Source organism: Corvus cornix, chromosome 6 (assembly GCF_000738735.6).
Source record: "Corvus cornix cornix isolate S_Up_H32 chromosome 6, ASM73873v5, whole genome shotgun sequence".
Lineage (NCBI taxonomy): Eukaryota > Metazoa > Chordata > Aves > Passeriformes > Corvidae > Corvus > Corvus cornix.
This window is the reverse complement of record NC_046336.1, coordinates 21754881-21780544: the sequence shown is the minus strand read 5'-3', so window position 1 is coordinate 21780544 and position 25664 is coordinate 21754881. Positions and strand designations below refer to the sequence as shown.

General features: G+C 40.5%; 1 protein-coding gene and 1 long non-coding RNA gene across 2 annotated transcripts in view; one reads left to right on the top strand and one right to left on the bottom strand.

Annotated features, from left to right (window-relative positions):
• LOC109146083 overlaps positions 1-25664 on the bottom strand; it is a 159762-nt gene that overhangs the window by 130968 nt on the left and 3130 nt on the right. The gene's annotated exons all lie outside the window — the stretch shown is intronic.
• On the top strand, positions 12883-19430 carry COMTD1 (catechol-O-methyltransferase domain containing 1). The gene is made up of 7 exons (XM_039554203.1): positions 12883-13058; positions 14357-14493; positions 15487-15592; positions 16367-16485; positions 16748-16802; positions 18138-18271; positions 19027-19430. Exons 1-7 carry the CDS (start codon positions 12977-12979, stop codon positions 19177-19179), a joined length of 786 nt encoding a protein of 261 aa, XP_039410137.1. The 5' UTR covers positions 12883-12976; the 3' UTR covers positions 19180-19430.

Sequence of the window (25664 nt, the reverse complement as noted above, 5' to 3'; positions counted from 1 at the left end):
ACATAGGACTAAGACAGCACAGAACCATAAGCCCATATGAAATCTCTCTGTTTTCTCTTACAAATACCCTGCTTACTCACTGCCTTTTGAAGCACTAGAACATGTAATGGGGTATCCCATATCTGGAGGCACTTTTTAAAAAATTCAATAATCTTTTAAGTACTGGGGAGAGAAGTTGCTGCACCTTGCTGTGTAGCATGGAAGAAAACTACTGTGACCATAAATACAGAAGGAGACAGCAGGAGGAAAGGAGTTTCACTTCATGACTCCAGTTGAATCAGTGCTGGGTAGAAATCAGGTGCAAACAGGCCAGCTAGAAATCTGTATGTAACAATTCTACCCTTAGGAGATATTCCTCCAAATAAAGATATGACAAAAAAGCAATCTTGCTGCTTAACAGAACAATAAATATCTGCCCAATCCTACCACACTATGAAACAGACAAAAGAGGGAGTTAACTGCAGCAGCTAGGCAGATTGCACGCAAAACAGACACAGCAGAGATGTGAGCAGATGTACAGAGGAGAGGCTTCACAGAGTTACCATCCTGAAAGGGAAAGGATGCTTTGCTTCTTGGTATGCTTTCCACCTTCTAGGAACTCCACCAAAAAACTGACAAGCCAAAGATACTCAGTTTGAGCCTTAAAAAGGCTAAGATTTTTACATCTGCCTGTTAGGAAGAACTCCTGTATTACATATGACTCTAAGCAAGCTGATTGGATAAATCCATGGGTGATAAGCTTTATAAAAGTTACTCATTTAATTAGCCATTGCATTTTCAAATCGGGAGCTGCATTTAAAGCCACTGGGACACTGAAGTTATTAAAAATAGGGTTTATTTACAGAGCCATTCTTAGCAGCATATTTAGTTAATAAAATATAGGTAAATTGTATGTGCTATTAATAAGCTTATTAAATAAGTTAACCCAAGCACATTTCTGACTTAATACAGTAATCCATAACTTTCTCAGAGAACCTCTCCTTCCCTCTTCAAGGGAATTTACAGGGACCAAACTCCTATTTTTAAATTCAGCCTATAAGCGGAATATTCAAAGAGGTTAATTTGAATGACCAATGTTTTAACACGTTCTACCCAATCAGAATAATAAGAACTTTAACAACATGCTCCACTTAGTCACAACTCCCTTAAAACAAAAAAAAAAAAAAAAGTTCTTCTGTTACTGCCAGGAAATTATGGAATTTCACCTTAGCAAGTCTACAATACAGTAATAAAGATCAGATGGAAACATCTCTATACACAAAACACACTTCCATCTACAAAAACACCATCAGCACCTCCAGCTGGAAATGCCAGGGGACACTAGGAACCAATTGTCGCAATGAAGAACTAGGTTTCTCAATTACTATGTGGTTATTGTGCTCTCTCAATTACACATAAATATCTATGAGATTTCCCAACTACTCCCAAAGTGAACTAACAATATTCTTACTATATTCCATTTCCCTCTCCAGCCTAGAGAAATGTCACAGTTACATGCACACATGCAAGTCAAGGATGAACTAGAAGATGTATTACACTGATCAAAGAGAAAGACAAGCCTTTCTCCCTTAACAGCTGAAGATTCATAACTTTCCCTCTCTTCTGCCACTAGTTTCTCTACCTGCTATCTCTACACAGAAGTAGGACGACTCAAAAAAATTCCAGTTCCTGAGATTCAGTTTTTTATAACAATATTTCAGTAACTGACGTCTATCCTTTCTTCAAGCTTCCGAAGTCCACAAATGGTTCAGTCATTCACTCCACGCAATATGAGATATTTAAAACTCTGACACCTACACTTGATCTAATAATACAGAGTCAGAAAGCAACAGGCATTTACAGAACACAATTCATTTTCAGAGATTTTTGGCTATCTACCTTAATATGTGTTGTGCATCCAGAAACATTTGTTTCTCTGCGCCAATGATATACAAAAGTCTAGTCAGATGCAGGTGGCTAAAGATATTAAGCTGAACCCCTTAAATTCAGATTTACAGAGTACTTCTTCAGAGAACTACAATAGGTGAAGCAAAGACACAAAATTAGTAATTTCTTGAATGGTGCCAGAAGTATACTTGCAAATAATATTTAAAAATCCCATACTAGTTTCCCAACTCAACTTACTTGTCACAGTTGCACAGTTTTTCAGCTCACCTCAGAGCCAAAGTCAAGGGTACCCTTTTGCTGCCCTGCACACAATTTTTCTTGCATCTCCCATAAGCAAGTCCAGTCCCCAGTTCTCATTTTCAGGCCCTCCTCAGAGTTTGATCTGATGATCAAACACAGTTCACTGCTTCAGTATCTGTTCCCTTAGTGCAGGCTTGAAAACACCAATAGCCCTTTCTTTACCTGAGATAATATCTTGTGAACAGTTCATTCCTGATCATTCTGCATCAGGTCCAAGATTTTTTTTCACCCACCACCCACTGTGTTACATTAGAATAGACAAAAAGGGAAACAAGTTCCACAGTCTAAATGGCTTTCACAATCTCAAAAGGAAGGGAGGCAATATGGAGATGAGGGAGGGCAAAGCAACCCCAACCACCAACAGTTTTGTTGCACACAATCATAAACAACTAATGATGAAAGTTAACATTTTGTTTTTACAAACATCTAGGAGGAACTAGATGTTCCTCAAAATTAGATAAACAATGCTAATGCTGTGCACTGACTTAATAGGTAAATTCCTTTATAATGGCAGAAAGCAGTGGGAAGAAGCAGGATTTTTCACTTTTGTCTTCCTACAATTATCATTTTTATTACTCAGGGTTTGGTTTGTACTGGGGATACTTTACAATACTTCACTCAGACACTACTGTCCCTTAGGAGTGGATTCTGAAAGGATCATTTTGCTACCTTCTGGGTTCAAGGCTCTAAAAATGTGTTATACCAAGGGAAAGAGAAGTGAAGGATAACTTGCTGTAGTACTACAGTACCAAACACTGGAAAAGAGCAGCTTAGCCAGAGTTTGATGTGCTTTAGTGAAAAAACAGAACAATATATGGCATCAGCCTGCAACACCAGCAAGCAGTATTCTTTGCCAGAGAGTCAGGAGGACCCAACATGTGTATAGTCAAATATTTTATGTGTATTAATGCCTAACAAAAGCTGTTGGTATTGTCCATGTTAAGCCAAAATTTCCAAGGCTTCAGGGAATCCCCAGGAACTCCTGGATTCTCACACTACATCAGATTCTGTGTGGTGACAAGAACAGTCCTTCAATGCCTGCACACCTTATAGCTTTGTAGCTTTCTCCTTCAACTCAGTGAAGGAGAAACTACCTTCTAGTGAAAGATTCCCTGCCTCTAGTGAAAGGTTCCCTGCCCATGGCTAGGGGTTGGAACTAGATGATCTTTAAGGTCCCTTCCAGCTCAAACCGTTCTATGATGACCTTACATGCATGGCCTCAGAAGATGTAACTTATTTCAAAGCATCTAGATTGCTCTGCATTTTTCACTGTCTTTACTTCATCAGTCCATTTAGAACACACCAGTTGTCACTTCCGTGCTTTAAGACAGCAAATAAGTCTGATCCAACATAACAGAGACAGGCTTTCAAGCGTGGTGAATATTTGGGTCTTCAAGATTGTTTCAGCACCAGAAGACCCACTACTTCTTCTAAGGATGTGCCAATACAAAAAACCATGGAAAAGATAGAGAACTGGGGAGGAGCAGTCAGCCTCATGTTTACTAGAATTTTTACAGGACATACAGCACTTGGTCCATTATGCCACTTGCCCTTTTTAAGGCCAAGCTGATTCCACAATAAACACCAAGTCCACATTTCATGCCTTATTTTATGTATACAAAAATTCTGTGGGTACATAAACATCAAAAAGCTAAACAGTCCATGAAAGAGACTGCAACAAGGCTGGAGGAGTTACTAAACTCCATTTGGTCACAGAAATTGTCTCTGCCTTGGAATGAGACAAACAACTTTGATTTTCCAAAAGGCATTTTATCAGGAAGGCGTACGTAATTACCCATGTTCTCCAAAGCATCGAGACAGACGACCAGCTGCATACCTATCCTCCTCCTGGCCTAGCTCCCAAGTACTCTGGCATTTCCCACTGTTGCCTGCATGAATGTGACTGAAGACAAAGGCAAACTGCATTAAGGTTTCTGGCAGTTGGGTAGCACTTCATGTTTTAAGGATCACAGCCTAGGATTCAGTTACAACAGTAACAGTTTACAACATGCTACAAATACCCTGTTAGGAAACATAACAGCTCCAAACTGCTTTGTACTGTGAAATATGTCAGCAGAGCTTTGCCAGGGTACAGCCACGTTAAGTATTCTGTATATCCTTGAAATCCAAAAGTTTGTGCCATCGAATCTGACTAACTTCTCACATACACTTCCTGGATAGGAAACTGAAGGTGGCTAGATTAAGTTCTAAAATTCTGTTTGGTTTGGGGGGCTTTTTTGGTTGGTGGTGTTTTTTTGGAGGTTTTTTTTGGGGGAGGGGGTTATTTCAAGTAAAAATAGTTTCCTGTTCTGCATCATTTGCTTCTGTCCTTCTAAAACAGGACATGTGAAAATCCAGAGGCAAATAAGAGCAGCTTCTCTTCAGTGATATGATGTGACCAGAACTTCAATATACCTTCTCCAAGTTACCTGTTACCTCTGAAGCCTCATTCAGAAAATCACTTACCTCTTTTTAAGGAAAGAACACTTACCATAATAAGGAGATACTGCCCTTGTTACAGCTTTAATTTAATTTAATTGCCCAATTACAGCTTCTCCCATTTTCACAAGAGACTATATTATTTTAAGTATTCCTCTGCCTAGCAGAGTCTTTACTTACATCAAGCAGGTACAGTGTAATTTATTTCAGATAAAGATGAAGGGAGAAAAAAGGTAAAGCTCTCAGGAAAGGGCACAGCAGGACTGTGTTTCCCCTCTGTGGCAAAATGTAGCAACTTCCAGAACAAAATGGCACCAGCAACCATCTTTAAAAAACACACAAAGATATAGGGGGAGAGGGAGAAAGAAAAAAAAAAAGTCCTAAAAGACTAGCAGTTCTACAGCTGTATTTGGAATAAGGGACTACCCACAAAAGGAATGCAAGGTGAAAAGGACTATAGAGAACATGGGGTGCAAAGGAAAGACTGTGAAGTAAATTTCTCCCAGATATTTCTTCAAAGAGCATGGCAAATTCAGGAACAGGTTCCATAGCAATTGCGCAATGCAACCTAAAAGAGCTAACTCTTGTCCAGGGATATTTATGATGCTTTATACAGGGAGGCTATTATCCCTTGGAATGGACTACAGAAGAATCATTTTGCTACTTCACGGGTCCAAAGCTCTAAAAATCTGTGTTACACTGAGGAGAGTAAAAGTGAAGTATGCAGAAGTGATCAAAAGAGAACAGGCGGGTTTTATAGCCTGCAGGGGAAACAACTGATCATATATTCTTCCTATGACAAACAACTGAGAAAGTAATTGAGAGCCTAGGAGAAACCAATGTTGTTACCTCAGCATTATTGATTTTCAGCAGACATCTTAATCTAACACATGACAAAACTTTGGTCATTCCAGTAAGATATAGCTTTCAAGGAAAAATTATATTTATAAAGGTAGTTTATGGTTCAGTTAGAGATTCTTATGAAGTCAAGCTCAGGCTATAAAGGAATGGAAAGAAAAGGACTTCTTAAAAACAAAATGGATAGAAAGTTCGATTAAAAGGTGAAAATACGATTCAAGTATACTAAAGCAGAAGGATCTTCTGATCTTCAAAACACTAAAAGGAAGCAGTAAAAACATAACTTTAAAATACTATAGTAAGAAAGCCTTATTCTTATCAAAGAGATGAGTGGCACTGAAGATTCACAGTTCACCAGTTAGGCATTCTTTAAAAAATTTCTTGCAAAATTTAACAGAAACATTCCATGTTTATAGTAAAAGAAACTGGGGTTATTTAGATGTAAATATATAAAAAATGAAGTCATAATAGGATAAGAAGATAAAAGTCCATATAGTTCTTTGTTAACATTCAAACTCAAAGAAATACAGCAGTGAAGAAAAAAAAAATATTAATACTAAAGAGTAAAACCTCATAAAAATACAACAAACATCTTACAAATATACATAGAGAAAAAAAAGTGACTTCAGAGCGTGGTAATTACAAAGACTGCATCTTCAATTAAAATAAAAAAGGCAGAAAAATAAAGGGAGCATTGCACACAATTAAAAAACTTCTTCCTACCTTCCCTCTGTTTTCTCCTACGAGCAATCTGCCCTTTACACTCTCAGATACCATTCTCTGCACATCTCACTCTCCTGTTTACTGGGAATAGCTGAACCATTCCCCCCACTATGGCTTTTCAGCCTGCAGGGGATAATGCACCATCCATGGAGTTTCAGTTGATGACACTAATTGGGCTCTTTCTTCAGCAGATGTTTTCTACCTGCTAAAACCAGTACTGCCTTCTTCCCAGCTGCATCATATTAGCAAACCACAGCTGATTAACATAGATGGCCCCTTCTCTGTTCTTTCCAACTGACAAATAGTCTACTAAGAATTCTTGATTTTGAGTCCCAAAGTTAACAGCCAAACACAGTTTTTATATGCTTGTGACAAATCCTTATTTGTGAAATGAAATCTGACCTAGAGCTCTCCAGAAATCAGGCCTAGTGAGATGACCATTCATCATTCTTTAATATGCTTGAGGTAGGCTATCTAATAACAACCCAGTCCTGCACCTCTCCTGCCATCGTGCTGCTGCTATTGCTTTTGTGCACTCTTGGACAAATGCCCTTAAGGGAAGGAAAAAAGCACTCACTTCCAAAAGTACTCTTTATTTCTGGTATCCATTCGCATGGCTAGTATGAAACAAATCCAGCCTGCTGGGCTTTGATGCAGATTTTTTCAGATGTCAAAAAAGAGAGGTAAAATGTATAGGCATGGGAGAGCCTGCTTAATGAGGTGTCACAGCTATGGTTGATTTGTTCACTGCTCCTTTAATTTTGTGTATCAGAATGGTAAGGAGCAACATTTCTCATGTTTTGTTTATGCACTCTACAGTTTAAGGCTTAAGTGGAGCAGCATCTTGAGACGTACTGCAGGCTTTGCAAGTGAAGCAGAATGCTCCACTCAAGTTGTGTCTATTTCAATCACATGGGGACCATTTGTAGGAGCAAATTAATGCTAAGCTTTATTCCTCAGTACTAAACACCCATTGTATCACTGTCCATGCAGTTGTTCCAAGTGTGAGGCTGGACTATGACCTGAAAGGAGATAAAAGTCCTTTTTTGAGGAATTCAATGTGCCTCTGATACATGTATTTTGACTGCAAACTCTCTTTGTCAGGAGAACTGCTCCTATCATTGGATCTGTCAAGCTGAGCCACCAAACAAGCCATTTCACTGGGTCTCCCCCAGTCAAGCTCAATTTGAGTTTTACAGTCCTTGATACTTGTGGGATATTGTCATAGAAGCCATTAACGTACTTTGCACTGGGAATTATGCTGCTTGGCAGGAGCTATCTCTCCTCACGATACCTGCATGTCCAAAGCTGAACCTAGTCTTGTAATGAGATTGCAAAAAGTAGTCATATATATTCAAAATGTTGGCCTGTAAGCCAGTAAGGCCTGAAAATATTTACCAATATGTCAAAATGCTTCTAGCTGAAAACCGTTTCTAAACCATTCGCTGTTTGCAAGTTTAATGGCTTAAGGCTTATGGGCTCATGAATCACCAGCTTTCTTAGCAGCAGCATTTGAAATGTTGATATCTTAGCCTTGAAATAGATGTGAAGGTACCACAGCCTTTACAAGCTGTTATCAAAAGACATACTTTAAAAGCTCCCACAAAAGACTGAATGCAATAGAAGTAGCTGAGCAGGATGAAAGTAACCGAACCAACTTAGTTAAAGTCATTGTTCATGTCTGTGTTTCATTTCAGTGATCACCCTCCAGCTGGACAATGAATCATACTAAAGGAAGCTTTGCTACTTACAGTTTGTCTGACAAATAAATCCAGATGACTTTAGAAGCAATGATGAGTACTTGGGAAATTATTAGTCTTATTTCAAATTACTGAATTCAACTACAAAAAAAATTTTGGAGAGCAATTCCATTTATCACAAATTAAAAAAAAAAAAAAAGATGGTACCATTCTTAAAATTTCAAGATTTTCTCTTGAGAAGATGAATGAACATTCATGGCAAAAAAATTGCTATAGCAGATACGTGTGGAATGAGTATCTCTAAGGTCAAGGAGGTTATGCTGGTAAATGGCATACCCTGCTTTACAGAACTGCAAAATGAAATGTTCGGCATAATACTGGAGAGATAACAAGGATGGAACAGACAAATACATAGCAAAAACAATTAGAAGAAATAAGAAATTTCAATTGTGAATAAAATAATAATTTCATATACAGTCCTCTAAAATACACCACCAAGTGATTTATCTAATTCTTGCAAGGGCATATACACTTTGGAGTGTAAAATTATAAAATATACACATTTTTCATCTACAACACCCAAGATAGATTAATGAACACATAAATATGGTAAATAAGTTCTGTTTCAATTTTAAACAAAGATATTATGAAAACCTATTAAAATAGAATAAATAAATACAATCAAATGCTTATGGGTTTGCTTATTTGTGAATATCTTAAAAGGTAAGGAATTCATGGCTTGATGTCTTTTCTGAGTATCTGGCCCAATCTATGCATGCATTCATCCACAATGTCAGGGCAGACAACTTGCCAATATACCTCTTCCCTTCTATCTCCTTGAACCAGGTTAAAATCCCAATCTGTATCAAACATTTCTCTGAGGATGGCTAAGATCAGGTCGGCCTCAGCTCTACAAACTTTTCGCTCCATCAATATAGATAAAAATTACTATTTTGGCTATCACTCAACCCATAACTCTTCATTATAAACCTTCATTTCACTCCAAACCCTCACACTCAGCTATGCAAAAACAAGCAGAAATATTTTGATATATTTCCAAGGTTGTATGCTCATCTTCACAACTAAAAAGCTTTGTCTAAGGTCTCATTACCTTGCTTACTACAACTTTTTTCCCTAGCTCTCATCTCATTCAAATCCCATTCACCCAGAATTTCAATTCAATTAGCATTTTCAGCAGTTAATCTGACCATAGGAATGCATAAATGCATTCTTCTTTGTTTCTCCTTGTATTTGGGCTTTTACTCATTCTGCACTCATATCTGAGGTAAACTTTTAAACAGCTCCAAACTTCATTTTCCTTCCTCCTGATCACTCCTTAAAACTTTGTTTTGATTTCTTCTAAGAAATTTGAGTTAGGCTACTGCCAAGCACGCTGCTCAATACAATCCAATTCCTCATGCTTCCTGTCCATGACCATGGTTTTACATTCACATTGTAAGCTTGGCTGTCTTCTCTTTCAGCTGTACACAAGCTTCAAACATTTTTTGACTTTGCTCACTAAACTAAATACATGTAGCATTTACACTTGCTTTTCAACATTTTAGACAAATGTTGACGTGTTTTAGAGGACTGTGGGACTGCTATCCTCATTGTAAACAGAGGAGAACAATGTGCAGATAACTAAGATTTAAGTAAGCAACATTTAAATTATGCTTGAAGCCACACCAGCAACATTGCAGCCCGAATGAAGCAGACACAACATGCAACTCCATGGAATGCTTTCCAATGTCATAGGCCAATATAGCTTCAACAAATGTGTAGGGCTTATTTCCAACGAGTTGTGCTGTTCAAACATGCCTATACACACTTACTTTTGGGGTATCTGTGATACACAGTGATTTTCCAGCACAGAGCAAGTATGATTTCAGAAAGAGTCATCTATAACCACTCTGGTCCACATCTATACCCTGGCTGTCCACACTGGACAGTGGCTGAAACCCCCACAGATTTTACTTCTTTTTAGTACAGCAGCAAGACAATCAAGATGCTCATATACTATTCTTTACCACCACCTTGGAGCAGGCCACAGAACATCACCTGGGAGGCACAGCCCGCCAGAACAGGCTGAGTTCAGGTAGTTGGCACATGGAAACAAAAAGAAAACCAACAGAAAAAAATGTAAATTATGAGGACAGTGAAAGGAAACAGCTTATTATACTCAAGGCAAGTAATTTGGCAATTTACAGTGGTGCTTGAGTTACTAGGCATATGTAAAAATATTTGCAAATGAAAGGCAGGAACCCAGAAGTGAGACCAGCCTTATCAGTAGGCTAATACTTTACCAGTCCCATTTCTACAATAAGTCTACACAGATAGATGACACCGAGGTAGATGGCATTCAACATTCTCACATAGAAAAACACTCCTGGAAGGAAGGTTCCAGGAGAAGAACAGGCTACTGCATATATCAATTACCCAGTGTCTGTAAAACCTTGAATAGATTATCAATATGACTAAAGTGAGGATTTGTACATCCTGAGGTCAGCCACTATCCTGTCTGTCGTACTCCATATGTTTTACAAATGCAATCATGTTCTGGCTCCAGCCTGAATATGCTGCCGAAACACTCCTACCCTTTCAAGAATTAAGTTCCAGAGAGAAGGCACTTTCAGGCACAGCAAATACGCCACTGACTACAGCACTAGGAGCAATCCTGATCTCCCATGAAATCTGTGCAACTGGACTGACCTTACAAATATAGGGAGCAGTGGGGTTTGTATCCAAGCCCATATTACCATTATTATTTCTAGGTAGCCTTCACCTTACTTAGCACAAGTAGTAGGCAGAAATCTACCAAAATGTTTCAATACTCAGGTAGCCACAGCACACTGCAAGCATGCATCTAATAAATCTGTTAATCAAAGTTTCCTGTTCAGTATATATCACAGAGTTATGTAAACTGAAAACAGAAATGGCTCAAAGAAAAGCTGATGGCTCCATTCTATCCAGCTAGAAGATTTCAACTCTTTTGAGCCCCCTATAAAAGTATTTTATTATATCTTAGATATCTGAAAATCAAATTCCTTATCTAAAGGAAACAACATGTTGTCCAGTACAGAGATATAGTAGAACACCTGACTGCGAGCAAAGTAAGCTATTACTGATTAACAGCTTGGGTGTGGGAGGAATTTCAGAAACACATTTCAGTATGTTAGCAATTCAGCTCACGAATTCTCTCGGAGCTTTCAGAAATATGACGTTCCCAGAGATGCCCAAATGGGGCATCTCGTTGAATCGAGAGGTCAACACAACACTGGAAGCTTGCACACTTCGTGCGTTTCATTGAACACAGTAAACCGCAGTTCCTCTCCCTTGTGCTGCAGTTGTAGAGAAGAATCACTAGATGGAGCCGCATCGTCACAAATCTGATTTATGGCCGCTGGAAGAGTTGTTGCCTCCTACAGTTGTTTGGCCTAAAACTGACACGTTCCAGCGCATCCTGATTACTCATCTTCTGAAAGACGGGATGAAATGCTCTCATTTACAAAAGCAAAATGTACACAGAGAAAGTGACGAGATACTGAATGGAAAAAAGCCACCAAGAAACCAACAACACTCACAGCTTTCAAAATCAAATAAATTTTAGAAGTGAACTGAAAGTTATTTTATCTGCCAAGACAGATCATATATCTTACTTTGGTCTGCAAATCAGAAATCACAGCAAACTCCCTAGTGAGTGGCACGATCAGTTGCTGCAAAGGAAATACAAGAGCTCTGGGCTCAAGTCTTTGTAAATAAGCTCTAACACACACTAAAAATGCAGTGATAGGCAAACCTATTTCCCATAAATACCCTGTGAATATATTTAATCTGACACTTAAGATGTACTCAAAAAAGAATCTTTTTCTTCTAATTCCCCTGACATTCATTTTGCTAGCATAGGGAAATAGTTGACATGTTTTTATCCAAACCTACCAACACACAATTCATCTGGCTTTCTAGAGATGGACTATGTGCCAAAAGGGAATTTTTACCTGCTTTCATCCTACATCTGTGGAGGCCAGGTTGCAACTCAAGCCATTCCTATGTATTCCTCGTCTGTGTGCAATGTCAATAATTTCATCTCCCATAGAGTGACAAAATGATAGATCTCCACATTTTGCTCGTGTTTTCTAAAATCCAGATATTTCCAATACTTCACAAAATGAAAACCAAATCCCCAGCCCATATCCAAAAGGCACTGCAGTGTCCTTTCACAGAAGCATGAAGAAGTTGGTTTTAGGCTAACATAAAAAGATTACACAATCACTGTTAACTTATAAACCAACTCCCTCAGCAACAGATCCGGCCAGGGAGGAGATCCCTCAACAAGGCTGTTAAGGAGTGGCAAGAGCACTGCTCCACCTCACCTGGAAGGTGCTGCAGAGGGGGCTGAAACAGCAGTAGTGGAAACCAGGCCCCATTCCCCCTCTCTTGGAGAATCTTCCTTGACCCCCTTCACCTGGAAACTCACAGGTCACAGGACAGAAATTCCAAAAACCTTACATGCTTTTTGACAAGTAAAGCTGAGGCTCACACCTCAGCTGCAAAGAAACATTTGTTCTAGAGGTAGGAGAGAGCTCACTTCTTGGGCTTGTTGGAGTACCATGCCTCTTACGAGCGTATTTCTGTGAAAAGCTCTTCCATCAGAGCCTATTACCAGCTCACACGACACTCGGATGTGTTTTAAAACGAAGGCTGCCGTGAAACTGTACCAGAACCAGCCTCTGAGAAGAGACGGTGACACAAATCCCAGGTGCTGTTTTTGTCACTTTACACACCACAACCGAGTATGTCACCGAGAGGAAGGCACGCACCTCCCGCGGGTGACCCACCCTCTCGCCACCCCAGCCGAGCAGAGCCCAGCATCGCGCACGCCGGGGCACGGGGAGCGGAGGAAACACCAAGACCAACCCAAGCACCGCCGGGCCACTACCCACGGGCAGCGCTGCCCCGCCCTCCCGGGGCGGACCGCACCGCCCCGCACCGCTCCGCGTGTGACCGGGCCGGGCTGCGCCGCTCCCTCCCACCCGCCGCGCCGCTCCGCTCCGCTCGCTCCCGACTCCAAAATGCCGCTTCCCAGCGTGCCCAAAGAAGTGGCCGTCGGGACGGCGATGCTGGGGGTCGCCTTTGCTACGGGTATGCTTGCAGGTAAGCGGCGCCCCCCAACACCCGCCACACGCACGGAGACGTGAAGGCTGCGCCCTCCTCGTGTCCCCACCGGGGACGGGACGGGAACCGCAGCGCCCGGGCAGGTCCCTCCCAGGGTGGGCAGGAGTCGCCGCCGCGGGTGCAGCCCGACGGCCATCGAGGGAGCAGAGCCCTTGGGGCTGCCCTGCGGGCAGGGATTTATTTCGCTGAGCTGCGGCAGTAAATAACACTGATGCTCTTAGAGCCCAAGCCGCTCCCTGTAATCCAGCTACCGCAGTATGGGGCCGGGCCAAGGTCCCAGCGAAGGCGAGGACATGCTCCCCCGTCCGGCCCCTGCCTGCATTTGTTGGGCCGGCCCGGGAAGGCCGGGGTGCGGTCCTTGCGCACAGCATTGTGTAATGGTAGCAGTTTCACTTTCATTCCCCGGGGGGCAGCGAAACAACGAGCCCACGATCCAGGAGGGGAAGGAGACTGGTGTTGGGTTTGTAACGCGGGCACTTGGTTGCTTATCCTTCCACTCCAGGCAAGTTGTTGAAATATTCTACATCTCGGCCTGATCGTCTGTAAAATAGAACCATTAACAGAAAATAAACCCCTCAAAATAAAAGTGTTCTGTTGTAACAAACAACTACCAGGAGATGTGGAAATGAAGTTGTTGTGATTTCTTTAAAATATTTGATCCATGTGGTAAAAGAAACATCGGGCATCAAAGCTGTAGTCAGTTCTGTATTTGAGTAGACCTGTACTAATCCTTCAACTTTCAGCATCTGCTTTGTTTGCATACCGGTTTCATGCTAATCAAACCATTGATCTCCCCTGGCTGGAGGGCAGGACAGTGTCATGAGGAGAGCACAGGGTTTGAGAAGACGCATCAGCTGATGGGCGTAAAACCCGGCAGCCTTTATTTATCTGCAAAACAAGGGCCCCAGAGTAAGAAAATTGTGCTCCCTCATTCATGTTTCTCTCTTTAAACTTGCCCTTTGAATTTTGATGGGGTTACTTCTCCTGTTAGATTATCGCAGTTTGTAACCATCACAGTGACCACTGAACAACACAGTACTGAAGCCTTTCCCTTTTAGGCTTTGGAGGCCTAGGCTGGACATCTTAAGAGGCTGATAAGGAGGAGGAGGGAAAAAAAAGATAGTCTACGTGGTTGTCCAGCTATGTTACGTTTTTCCATTTTCACAGCTATTTTAGAGCAAAGGACATTTAACCTTTAGTAATACTTCAATCCTTGCTTCATTTAAAACGGCAATAACTGAAAAGTATAAAAGTTATTATTACTTATTTTTTTGTAGGTAAAAGATACCCTTCTTTAGTTTTTGGGACACCCAAATCATCCACGAGTGGGATGATTGGAAAAAGCAGTCCTCTCCGGCAATACATACTGGATCACTCTTTGCGGGAACATCCAATTCTAAAGAAGCTGCGTCTGGTCAGTATCACCCACACCTCATCCTGAACTGCTGGGAGCCTGGTCACATTTCCTTCCTCTGTCTTATTTGCGTACACACTGGGGGGTTTTTTTTAACTGGTAATACCCAGACTCTTCAATGTTCAGGGCTACCTACATGACTATTTAATAGTATTGGCATACATTTTAGACATGTCTTTCTATCCTCGGCTCCCAAGGCCATGTGTTTGGGCTGCTCTTGATTTGGACTTGAGCAGATGACTTCTGTTCATTTTGTTTGGCGTATAAGGAACCTATAGCTCAGAGAGATGATGTCCTTCATCAGGCTCCAGTGCCAGAGATGAGACCAGACATCCTGGCTCAGGTTTGAGTCATTTCAGGTGAGACAGACTGTGCTTGTGTAAAATTAAATGCTAACTGCTGGAACAGGTTGGTTGGAATGATCTCTAGCAGAAGAAAGGAAACAGGAGGACATACTTTCCCTTCAACTGTTATGGCACAGCTCTGCTTTTCCCGTTGCCCATTCCTCAGCACCAAGAGTGTTTCCACCCTGGGACGGACACAGCTTCTCCAGGTTTGCATTGTGTAGCCAGAACTACTTGGTCTGACCTTTGGCAGACATTAACCCAGCAGTTCATTAAAGCATTCAGCATGTCTTGAAGGAAGTGCACGTGTTTGCGTAAATTCACAGAAATAAAGGACTTTCACAGTCAAGGTTCCTCTATGATTCTTCATTAGTTACAAATGTTGCTGAGTTCGTGACAGCCATGGTAACTTCGGAGCATATTACTGCTTTGAATATCCACTGCTTATGGCACACACAATATCCTCCTTACTTACAGTTAAATTCAAATCAATTTCTGGCTCATAGACGGAGCACGAAGCCATCTGAAATGAGAAGGCAGAGATACCTGTTTTCCCTGGAGTTTCACTGGGTTTTTTTTCTTTTGGATATTGGTTTGGTAGATTTGGGTTTTGTTTCATGTGATGTGGGGGTTTTTTTGCCCTTTCTAGCTTACTGCTGATCATCCCTGGGGCAGAATGATGGTGTCCTGCGAGCAGGCTCAGCTTATGGCAAATTTGGTCAAGCTCATTAAAGCCAAGAAAGTTATTGAAATAGGTAAGAGTGTCACTTTGTGGTAAAATAAAACTCTTGACTATTCTTCTCAAAATACAGCCATGTTTAACATAAGATATCCAAATACAGTAAGGTACTGCATACCTGTCAGCAAACAGGTGGGGAAACTACAGCATGAAAAGGATTTTCTGATTTGCTCTTGGTTGCCACTTTGTCTAACTGTGCATTGAGTAGTTCTGGCATCAGCATGGATGGCTCATCAGTTCTGAGGCAATCTGAAAAACTGAGATCAATAGATCTCTTGAGTCTTCAGCAGTTGCAGGACAGGGTGTCTTCTGTCCTTCCTGTATCAGTTTCTTGCTAGAAGAAAATACTTTGATGCACAGGCCCTGTACCAAATCCACTTTGCTTGATGCACCTATGTTACCAGGATGTCGTAAAAGATAGACTGATGCTGAGACGCCAGGTATGGGTTCCCACCATCTTCATTCTTGGCCTGGCGTTAAAATTCCCTGGTATTTTGCTGCTCACCCAGTCTCTCTGGGTTACACATGCAAGATGAGACTCTGCCTTGTCTGTCCATAAGACGTTTGGAAAAAGCTAACATTGGAGTTTGCTAAAAGATTGATTTAAAAAAAAAAAAAAAAGTAAAAATTCCTCCCAAGCCACTATTACATTAAAATGGAAAGAAAAATCCTTACTGTCTATTAACAAATTGCCATCCTCGATTCCTTCAGAGATTTTATTCCTGAAGAGAGCCCTGTAGTTCTTTTTCTACAATACAGTAGGTGTTGATGTCTCTTATGATTTTCCTAGGTGTTTTCACAGGTTATAATGCCTTGAATATGGCACTTGTCCTGCCAGATAATGGCCGAGTTATTGCCTGTGATATAAATGAGGACTATGCCAAAATTGGAAGGCCACTGTGGAAGGAGGTAAGCAGCATCTCCTGTTACACATTGGGGACAGCTGCCTTTATATGTGAAGAGATTTCGGTGTTTTAGACTTGCACATTCACACAGAAGTATTCTTATCATGAAAGGAGGCTGATAGAGTTCAGTTTGGGACGAGTAAGTGGTGTTTGGAACCTAAAAATAATAGGAAAACTATCTGAACACAAGTCACTCCCTGAATACAGCCTACTAACAGGTTATTTCTTGACCACTTTTATCAACTCTCTGTTCTTTTTCATCTTAGGCAGGAGTAGAGCATAAAATTGATCTGCGGATTAAGCCAGCAATTCAAACGCTTGGTAAGTAACCCGAAATAACAGATTGTTTACTCTTGCCTAGAAATAGAAGGGGGATACAATAGTAATGAAATTTAAAACCAAATATGGTTGTGAACGTGACCCTTTTTGCTAACAGGGAGGCAGCTTCTCTGATATTAAAAAGTAAAAATCTTTAGGAGTTCACAGTTTTGCTACCTACTAACAGAGGAAGAAAATGCTTGTCCTATGTAGTGGGCTGTACTGGTCACTCACCTGTCCTGTCCATCACTTGGTTTAATCTATCGAGTACTATTGTCAGCTGCTTCTGGGAAAGCTGATTAAAACAGATTAATTAGACAAAGCCAAATTTCTCTTATCCATTGTCCATTCTAAGCAAGTATTCCTTTGTTAAGAGAGGAAGAGTTTCCTGAAAGGGCTGAGGTGCAGGAAAGTTCAGAAGCCGATACACAACTTAGGCTGAATTGTGTTCAGAGAAGTTCAAATTTAGGATGTGCCAAAAGCGTGCAAGGCCATAAGTAAGGCAATGACTTTTCTCGTTCAAGGAAAGAGAAAATGTGGGGCAGAGGAAATACTAATAAAGGTTCTGAAAATGCAAGAAATTTTCTAGGATTGTTGGATGCAGAAGGTTTCCAACAAAGGTGTTTGATGGATCCACAGATCCATTGATAACCTTGTATTACTTTCAAATCTGTCCTTTCTAAAAGAGACAAATATAACCAGTTTGCTGGTATGCACACTCCTTGAAGTCTATCAACTGCTTTGTCCAGGCATTGCTTCAGACAAAAAGGTCCTCTGCGACTGGCAATTTGGAATTCTCAGTCAAGAAGTCTGTTCAGGAGAACTTATAACTGAATTCTACTTGCCTTGACCCAGAGAGGAACTACTTATAGCAATTTTTTGCTGTGATAAATATCTCTGACAGGATTTGTTCATGACCCAAGTCATGGCACTTGATCTGCAAGGAGAGATTAGCATTTAGAACCTGTACATAAATGTGAGAAAAATTCTAATCCACTCAAGAAAACAGTTGTCAGCTGAAAAAAAGCTGGAGGTATAGAGTATGTCCAGTTTCAAAAGTGCTTGACTTGTTTTTACTCTACCTTTCAGCAGTCCCAGCTGTATCCTTCAGGTTTGGAGCTACTCCACAAAGTCCTAAGCATGCAGAACTCAGTAACTGTGTGTTTTATGGCATACATAATGTCTAGATTGGTTTCTGTGGGATAAGCTTTTCTAGTAATTACCTGTGGAGGAATAGGCTGCCTGGTCAAGGCAGCAGAAAACATTAAATAAGAACTTTGACACAAATGGATTACAGCACTAACCAGGGTGTAATGACTCACTTTGTTGCTCATCTAGATGAACTGTTGGCCAGTGGAGAAGCGGAAACCTTTGACTTTGCTTTCATTGATGCGGATAAAGAAAGCTACAATGAGTACTATGAAAAATGCTTGCGCCTCGTAAAGAAAGGGGGAATAATAGCTATCGATAATGTAAGTACTGCAGTTCTGATGGTAATGCACGTGCAGTTACTGCTTCTGGCTGTGGGAAAAGAAAAAGAAGTCTGAAAAGTGGAATTCTAGTAATGTGATTTCTGACCTGCAATTGGGTCGCCAATTGTGACATGTTTGTCCATGTAACACAAAGGAAAAGAAAATTGAACATAAACTCCTTAAGTAAGCTACATAAAACACTAATATAAGCAAGGAATAAAACCCTCTAGAAGTAAGAAGTGATGTATTAAAATTATGTTAGTACACAGTGTGTGATAACAGAAACATAGAAATGTTTTTGTAATTCATTACAGAGAATGCTCTGTATTATTCTGGTTTGTCTTGTAGTGCATTTATCCTATGTACAGTACTTACACAAGATCAAAAGTAGCACTTGTAATCAGTAACTATTAATAAGTTATCAATTAATTACTTTTACAAGAAACAAATTATGTTAAACTTCAGGCACCTTTGAGGTTATAGTGGCAGCTGAATAGGGGCTCTTAAAAAACCTATGTTTAAAGACATCTTTTTTTATTTGGGCTTCCGATCTACAGTAGAAATACAATTAGCAAGTTCTGTGGACTCTCAGTCCCACTTACTTACAAGAGTTCCGTGTCAGAGACCATTTGATGTCTGAAACACAAGAAACAATATTAATTTCTAAAAAAATATGCAGGAACTTTTCCAAAGCTTCCTTTGTGGTCCAAGGACTGTATTGGAACAAATGAGGTGCATATTTCTTTTTTCAATAGGTCTTTTGGAATGGAAAGGTGTTAAAACCAAGGAAGGATGACTTGGCAGCGCAGAGCATCCACCGCCTCAACGAGAAGCTTCTCAGAGATGCACGCATCAATATCAGCATGCTCCCAATAGGGGATGGAGTCACATTAGCATTCAAGTTGTAACTCGAGGAAGCCCAGCAGATGGGAAATAGCAAGCAGCATCAAATCATCAGGAAAAATGCAGGTGGAACAGTTACCAAAATAGTGATTTAATCTATATCTCCACTGGATAGCATAGCCTGGAAAAAAAGACTTTAGAAGCAGCAGGATGATAAGGGCAGCTAAGTAGAGAAGAGATTTATTATAAGATCTATCATGGTTTCTTACTTTAATTGTAATAAAGGAAATAAACTTATGTGAAATTGTCCTTGTAAGACAGTGGTTGAAAAATTCCCCCTCTATAGATTGTCCAAGTGACTCAATACAACAAAGTAATTTTCTGTCCTAGAAGAGCCTCTTGACCAGTGGAATAATCAGTCAGTACCATCAAAAGGAAAAGAAGTGGAGTTTACTAATGTTTATAGCCATAATAGAAAAATGGATTTTTAATGAAATTACATCAAGGAGATTGCTAGCCTTCTCAGACTAAAAATATTTTAAGTCATTCCTTATCTTTGAAGGGTACTACATAACAAGCCTCAAAAAAAATCTGAAAAAAAAAAAAGGCTTTTTAAAACCTTACCAGAGGATAAACAGTATTCGCAATACTGTAATTGTATTCTCTAAAACCTTTGTGCACAAGGACTGGATTTCTTTAACCTAGGTAACAGTGCAGGTAGATTTTTTTAAGTCAGAATGAGGAAGAGCAAATGGGCAAGAAGCAAACCAAAACAATTCTCCCTCTTTCCTGTCTCCCTCCCACTTGTCCCCCAAAGAAGCAGCTTGCTAGTTGCTTGTTTCGTAGAAAGTTTCAAGCACAGAATATTGGTGGCAAGCCTACAGAAGGATTATGATTGTATGAGGATGCAAAAGAGTTGTTAACTGGCTATTCAAATCGTTACTGCAAGCAGAGATTCCCTTCCCTGGGCAGTATGTAACAAAATTTCAGCCTGCAATTCTTTATTACAGATAAAAATTGATTAAATAAGGAACTGAAAGTAGGATTTTACAGACAGAAGCTTCACTGGTAACTGTTTTGGGGGACTGATAACACTGAAAGGGTATCATATGCATAGAGGAAAGAGATCTTCAGATTTGTTGACCTCCTGAAGGGAAAGTCTGTCAGAGCTAAGAGGATCCTCCTTTCATTTGCTTAAGTAATGCACTTGAATGACTCAAGGCACTGGGGTACAAAGATTTCAAGTCTCAGAATTGTTAAAACTGTCTACTTGGCTCATATTTTTGAAATTTCAGCTGGGTAGCTTGAGTTCTAGTAAGGGGCAGAGGTTCAGAGCCTCTGGGTCTTGCCTGTCTCAGACACTTGCTATAGTATACTGCAGTGGAGAGCAATGAAGAAAGGAAGCATTGCCTGATGGCTTCAGAGTGGGGTTACGACTGAGGAGATCTCAATTCTATTTCTGTCACTTCCACTTAAAACCCTGATTCAGCAAAGCATATCAGGATGTGCTTAAGTACTTTGCTGAACTGAGGACTGACTGCAAAATCCATGTCTGGGAGAAGGCCAAGACAGGGTGCTTGTGGCCCTTAAATGAGAATTTAAATAGGGCATAAAGTTTGCCCAGTTTCTTTTTCTGAGTACAGATTTACCTTCAGAGCTTCAAACCTCCGCGCTCCTCAAATTTCTTCTCTGCATAAAAGAAATAACACCTTATTAAATTCTTAGTGGTTATAACAGCTCTCAGAGTGGCTAAAGGAGTGTGCAGAATCATTATACATTTGCATGCAGAGCTTTTGGCCATGTTCTAGTTTACAATTTTACTTTGTCAGTAGATAACAAAAGAATCCTAAGGGTTAAAAACACAAAATGGAACACTTTAAAAGCAGGGGCATCCTCTCAAATATTCCTGCTTTCAGAGGCTATAGGCTGATAATAATGAGCAGGCTACAAGCTCTTAACAATACATACCCTGCCCTAAAAGTACCATGATGGCCTTTCACAAACAGGGAGAAGTCATTGGAAGATCAATCACAGACTCGACAACTGTTTTACTATTTTTCCAAGTTGCAAGAACCCTCTCAGTGAAGCTGAGCCAAAAAGGGGCAAGCATCATGAGTATTTTTGCAAGAAATTGTTAAATAAGAGTTTAGCAACATTCCAAACCAGATACAAGCACTCACAGTTGATGAATTCAAAAACTCCTATTCCTTCTGTGGTGGGAACTAGCAAAGTCCCCATTACCTGTGCTAGAGGATGACCTTTCAAGTGCCTAAGGCTGAAGCCATGTGCAGCAGCCAGCTAGCATTTGCCTCTGCTTTGGACTCTTCCATTTTAAATATGCAGATCATAATGTGAGTATTTCATCAAATCTGTCTCCATCCTGATCACCTAATTACCATTAGAAAGAATAGCAATGTGTCCCTAAACTATAGATTGATGAGCCATCTGTAAGCTGAAACAAAGAGCAGAAGGAAGCTTAATTGAATCAAATATTTAGAATACATTATACTATCTTGTAGTTACTCAGAAACTGGCCTTCTCTTCAGGCTTCTGTCCTGCACATCTGGAATTCATCACCGCTAACTGCATTTAATCCTTCAACCTTACTATGAAGTGACTGCTGATAATATATAATTATGGTTTAATTCAAGTGGTGAATCAGCTATGGGGAATTTGTGGGGGCAATGGGAATTTAGACTTCCATTTGCTGATGAGAATGGACCACCCAATAATGCAAGGCAAGTCTTTGTCTCTCTCTAATGGAGATACCATGAATGGAAGCTCATGGGTCTGCTCACCCCTCTCAGGTAATACACCTGCCTGAGCTACTGCTTGCACTATAAAGGCTCAGGATTTTCTGCCCCTGGAGAGGAGCTGACCCAGGGGCACAGCTGTTGCCCAAACCCTCACACCCAGCCATTCCTGCAACACCGACATCTCTTCTACTTGCAAGGGATGACCCCAGAGGGGCCAACACAGGTGACAAATGTACAGTTGGGACTTGCTCAGAAGCAAATGGGGCTGAAGTATGGTTCATTAAACAAAAAGCAATGACAACAACAAAAACAACAACAAAGAAAAAAGAATTCCCCCTTATGTGGTAACTCCCAGTAGCCACCATGAGAATTAAAGCATACAATCCTAACTGCTGGTTGAGTATCTCAATCCCTGCTCCAAAGGTGTCACATTCAAAATGGTATGGTATATTTATGCGGGTGACAAGGAAGGGAACCGAAGTTTAAGAGTAGACTTTGCATCTCTACTAGCTGATTAAAAGAGCAGGACTGAGACTGGATGCTCGGAAATCTAGAGAGAAAGCTGCCCCAAAAAAACCAGCTAATTGTCCAAGCGTAGACACAGGGTTCAAGGCTCAGGTGCTTAAGGCTCTGCATTTTCAATACTGCAGCTTTTAATCCTGCTGGGACATTGGAGGACAAAGCAGGGAGTATCCTCAGTCTCTCATGTTACTAAAGAAAGTAGTGGCCTAAAGAAAAACTGGGCTACTGAGTATAGCATAACTTACAGGCGTTTGTTGAACCGCTGACACTGCCATCACTCCTTTTAACAAACTCAAGTTGTTTTCAATCTATCTGAATTCAGTCACGTTATACACAGACAGCACTTTCTGCAAATTGCTGCTCATGGAAGACAATTAGCCAACTTTTTGTGACAAAGCCCTTAGGATACAGGGAAAGGAACATGAATATAAACTTCATCCAAACTCCTTCCTTTGAGGCATGAGCAGTTCCCAGAAACCTTGCAGCTCAGATCTGAGAGACATGCCATATCTCAAGCACTGCGATCTTGATATTGGAGTGGTAACAGCAGAAAGTGCCGTAAGTGGCTCCTTTTTGATGATGTAGTAGCACACAGTTGGCTGCATCCCTGCTTACATTCTCTTTATGACTTGAAGAAATCAATTCTAAATGGTCACAATGGGAGTAAAAGAGCTAAGAGATCAGTACTGTTTTAAGAGACTTTTCTCCCTGTGTGCTGGGTTGGGCTGGGGTAGAGTTAATTTTTTTCATAGCATCTAGTACAGGGCTATGTTTTGGATTTCTGCTGGAAATAGTGTTGATGTTCCCCTCACTCCACCATACCAAGGAACAGGCTGGGGTTGCATGAAAAATTGGGAGGAGACAGAGCCAGGCCAGCTGACCCAAACTGACTGAAGGGATACCATATGTCAACATGCTCAGCATATAAAATGGGGGGAAGAAGGAGGAAAGGGAGACATTCAGAGTGATGGTGTTTGTCTTCCCAAGTTATGTGTGATGGAGCCCTGCTTTCCTGGGGATGGCTTTCCTGCCTGCAGATGGGAAGTGGTAAATGAATTCCTTGTGTTTACAGCTTCTGCTTTGATTAAATTGTCTTTATCTCAGCTAATAAGTTTTCTCATTTTTACCCTTCCAGTTCTCTCCCCCATTGCACTAGAGGTAGTGAGGGAGCAGCTGTGTGGGGCTTAGTTGCCAGCTGGGGTTAAACCACAACACCCTGAGATTAATACAGTTTGGTTTTACCCATCCCATCTACTGGAAGTGCACAGGTCTCCTCCATTGTGGCACCACCATTACACTACCTTAAGGAATGTGACCATTGCCGAGCAGCTCCATCCCTTCTTCCAAACAACAGCCAGACGAACACAGTCAAATAACCTAAAGCTCCCCCTGTACAAAAGATCTGGCCCATCTCTGAGTGATTTGCAGCATGTTTGATTTTATTGCTCGTTCCATTTCTACAGGAGAGGCAGCACTATCATGGCCTTCCCAGAATGAAAATGTGGAAAGTCACAAATAAAACAAGAAGGGTCTTTTGGGAAGGGATTGCTGATGACATCCCAAATAAATACTGAGCAAGGGAATGACAAAGCTGATTCTTCCCTCTTTGCAAACGTAAGAGCTGCGAATGAGCGCTTCCTGCCACACTGAGCACTGAAGTTTCTTCAGAGAAGCTTAAAGAAATTAACTTCGTTTCCTAACTCATCAGTTGCTCTGCTCTCTGGTCTGCCAAGCCCTTTTCCAGGGCTGTGGCATTTCTTTGCTGCTGCATGTTGTGCCAGTGATTTACGCTAGATGAAAAGGCTCTTCACGAGTATAAAGCATTACCTCTGCATAATTCTAATCACACAAAATTGGTCTCATGCATTTGCAGCTACTCATGCTTTCCAAGTCACCTGTTTTATAATAATTTTAAAAGCAATGTTTCGAAAAAGGAAATGAACAAACATAAAACCTGCAAAAGAGGGAAATTAATGTAGGATTTCAGACAAGTTATTTATCTTCCTTTTTGGCTTAGTGCAATACTGTAGGGATAAACACATAACTAGCTGCTTTAATATTTACTCCTATTATAAGAAAAATAAACATTGCTGATAAGTCACCGCTTTCCAGGATTAGATTTCATATTTTAGAGACTGCTTTAAATTAATGCAGAAGCAAACATTATCTTTTCTTTTTATTCATATATTTCCCTAATGAGTTCCAAGCAAATTGTGCCTACTTATATTTTATGATTTTAAATAATTAAAACATTTTATGGAGGCAACTAAAATTCTCCCCAGAGTTAGCAGAAAGATTATTGATTGAACAGATCTCGGGCTACAAGGAAAAAAATATTATTTAGTTTAAAGGCTCATAATTTTATTCCTATTCACCTACTAAAAAACCAAGAGACTGCATTTTTCCAGCAACCTTTTGATTTATGCTGGGGTAGGGACTTGGGTTATGTTGGTGAGATGAAAGTAGTAACTTTCTGACATCATGAAATTAGATTTCAGAAGATAGTTAATGTGAAAGTGTTATTACTGCTGTCACAAGTAAATGCAATACCTAAATACTAAATAACACCCACACAACACCACAGCATTCATTACCCAAGATAAAGTCTCACTGTACATTCACACCACCAAGAATTTTAATCAAATCCACAAATACGAAACATCAACAGAAGAAATCCACTCTCAGAGAAGACTGGTTCACAGGATACCCAGGCTGTCATGTCATGTGGCATGGCCAGAGAAGTCCATAGGGTTATGACCCACATGTCTCTGGCCTGTAGCACAACTCCCAGCAAGAGGGATTCTTCCAGCATGAGAAGAAAAACTAAGAAACAAGCCACAACAACAGAAAAGAACCAAATCTAAAAGAGACGAATGCATTTTAAAACAGGTGCAAAGAAACCTTCACAAGAAGGGAAATGGGTGCCTGCAAATTCAAATAGAAATAACAGCTGCAGGTAAAATTTAGACTTATTTGTAAGGAACCTCATGCTTGTCCATGATGTCACCTTGTATCTTCTGTTGTGTGGGGTTTTAGGAAGCAAACATTACAAGTTTACATTTAAAGGTAAGCAAAGCATGTAACTCCTTGGACTAGCAAATAAACCAAATGAAACAAAAAAGGGCAACCAACAAACCAAAAAAACCCAAAACCAGAAAAGACCCAAAACACCTATAATACTTAGCTCCAAAATGCTGATTTTGAGCATTATTTTTACCCTGCATTGCATGTCCAACCATTTGCTTGCCACAGTGAAATTCACACAGGCTGTG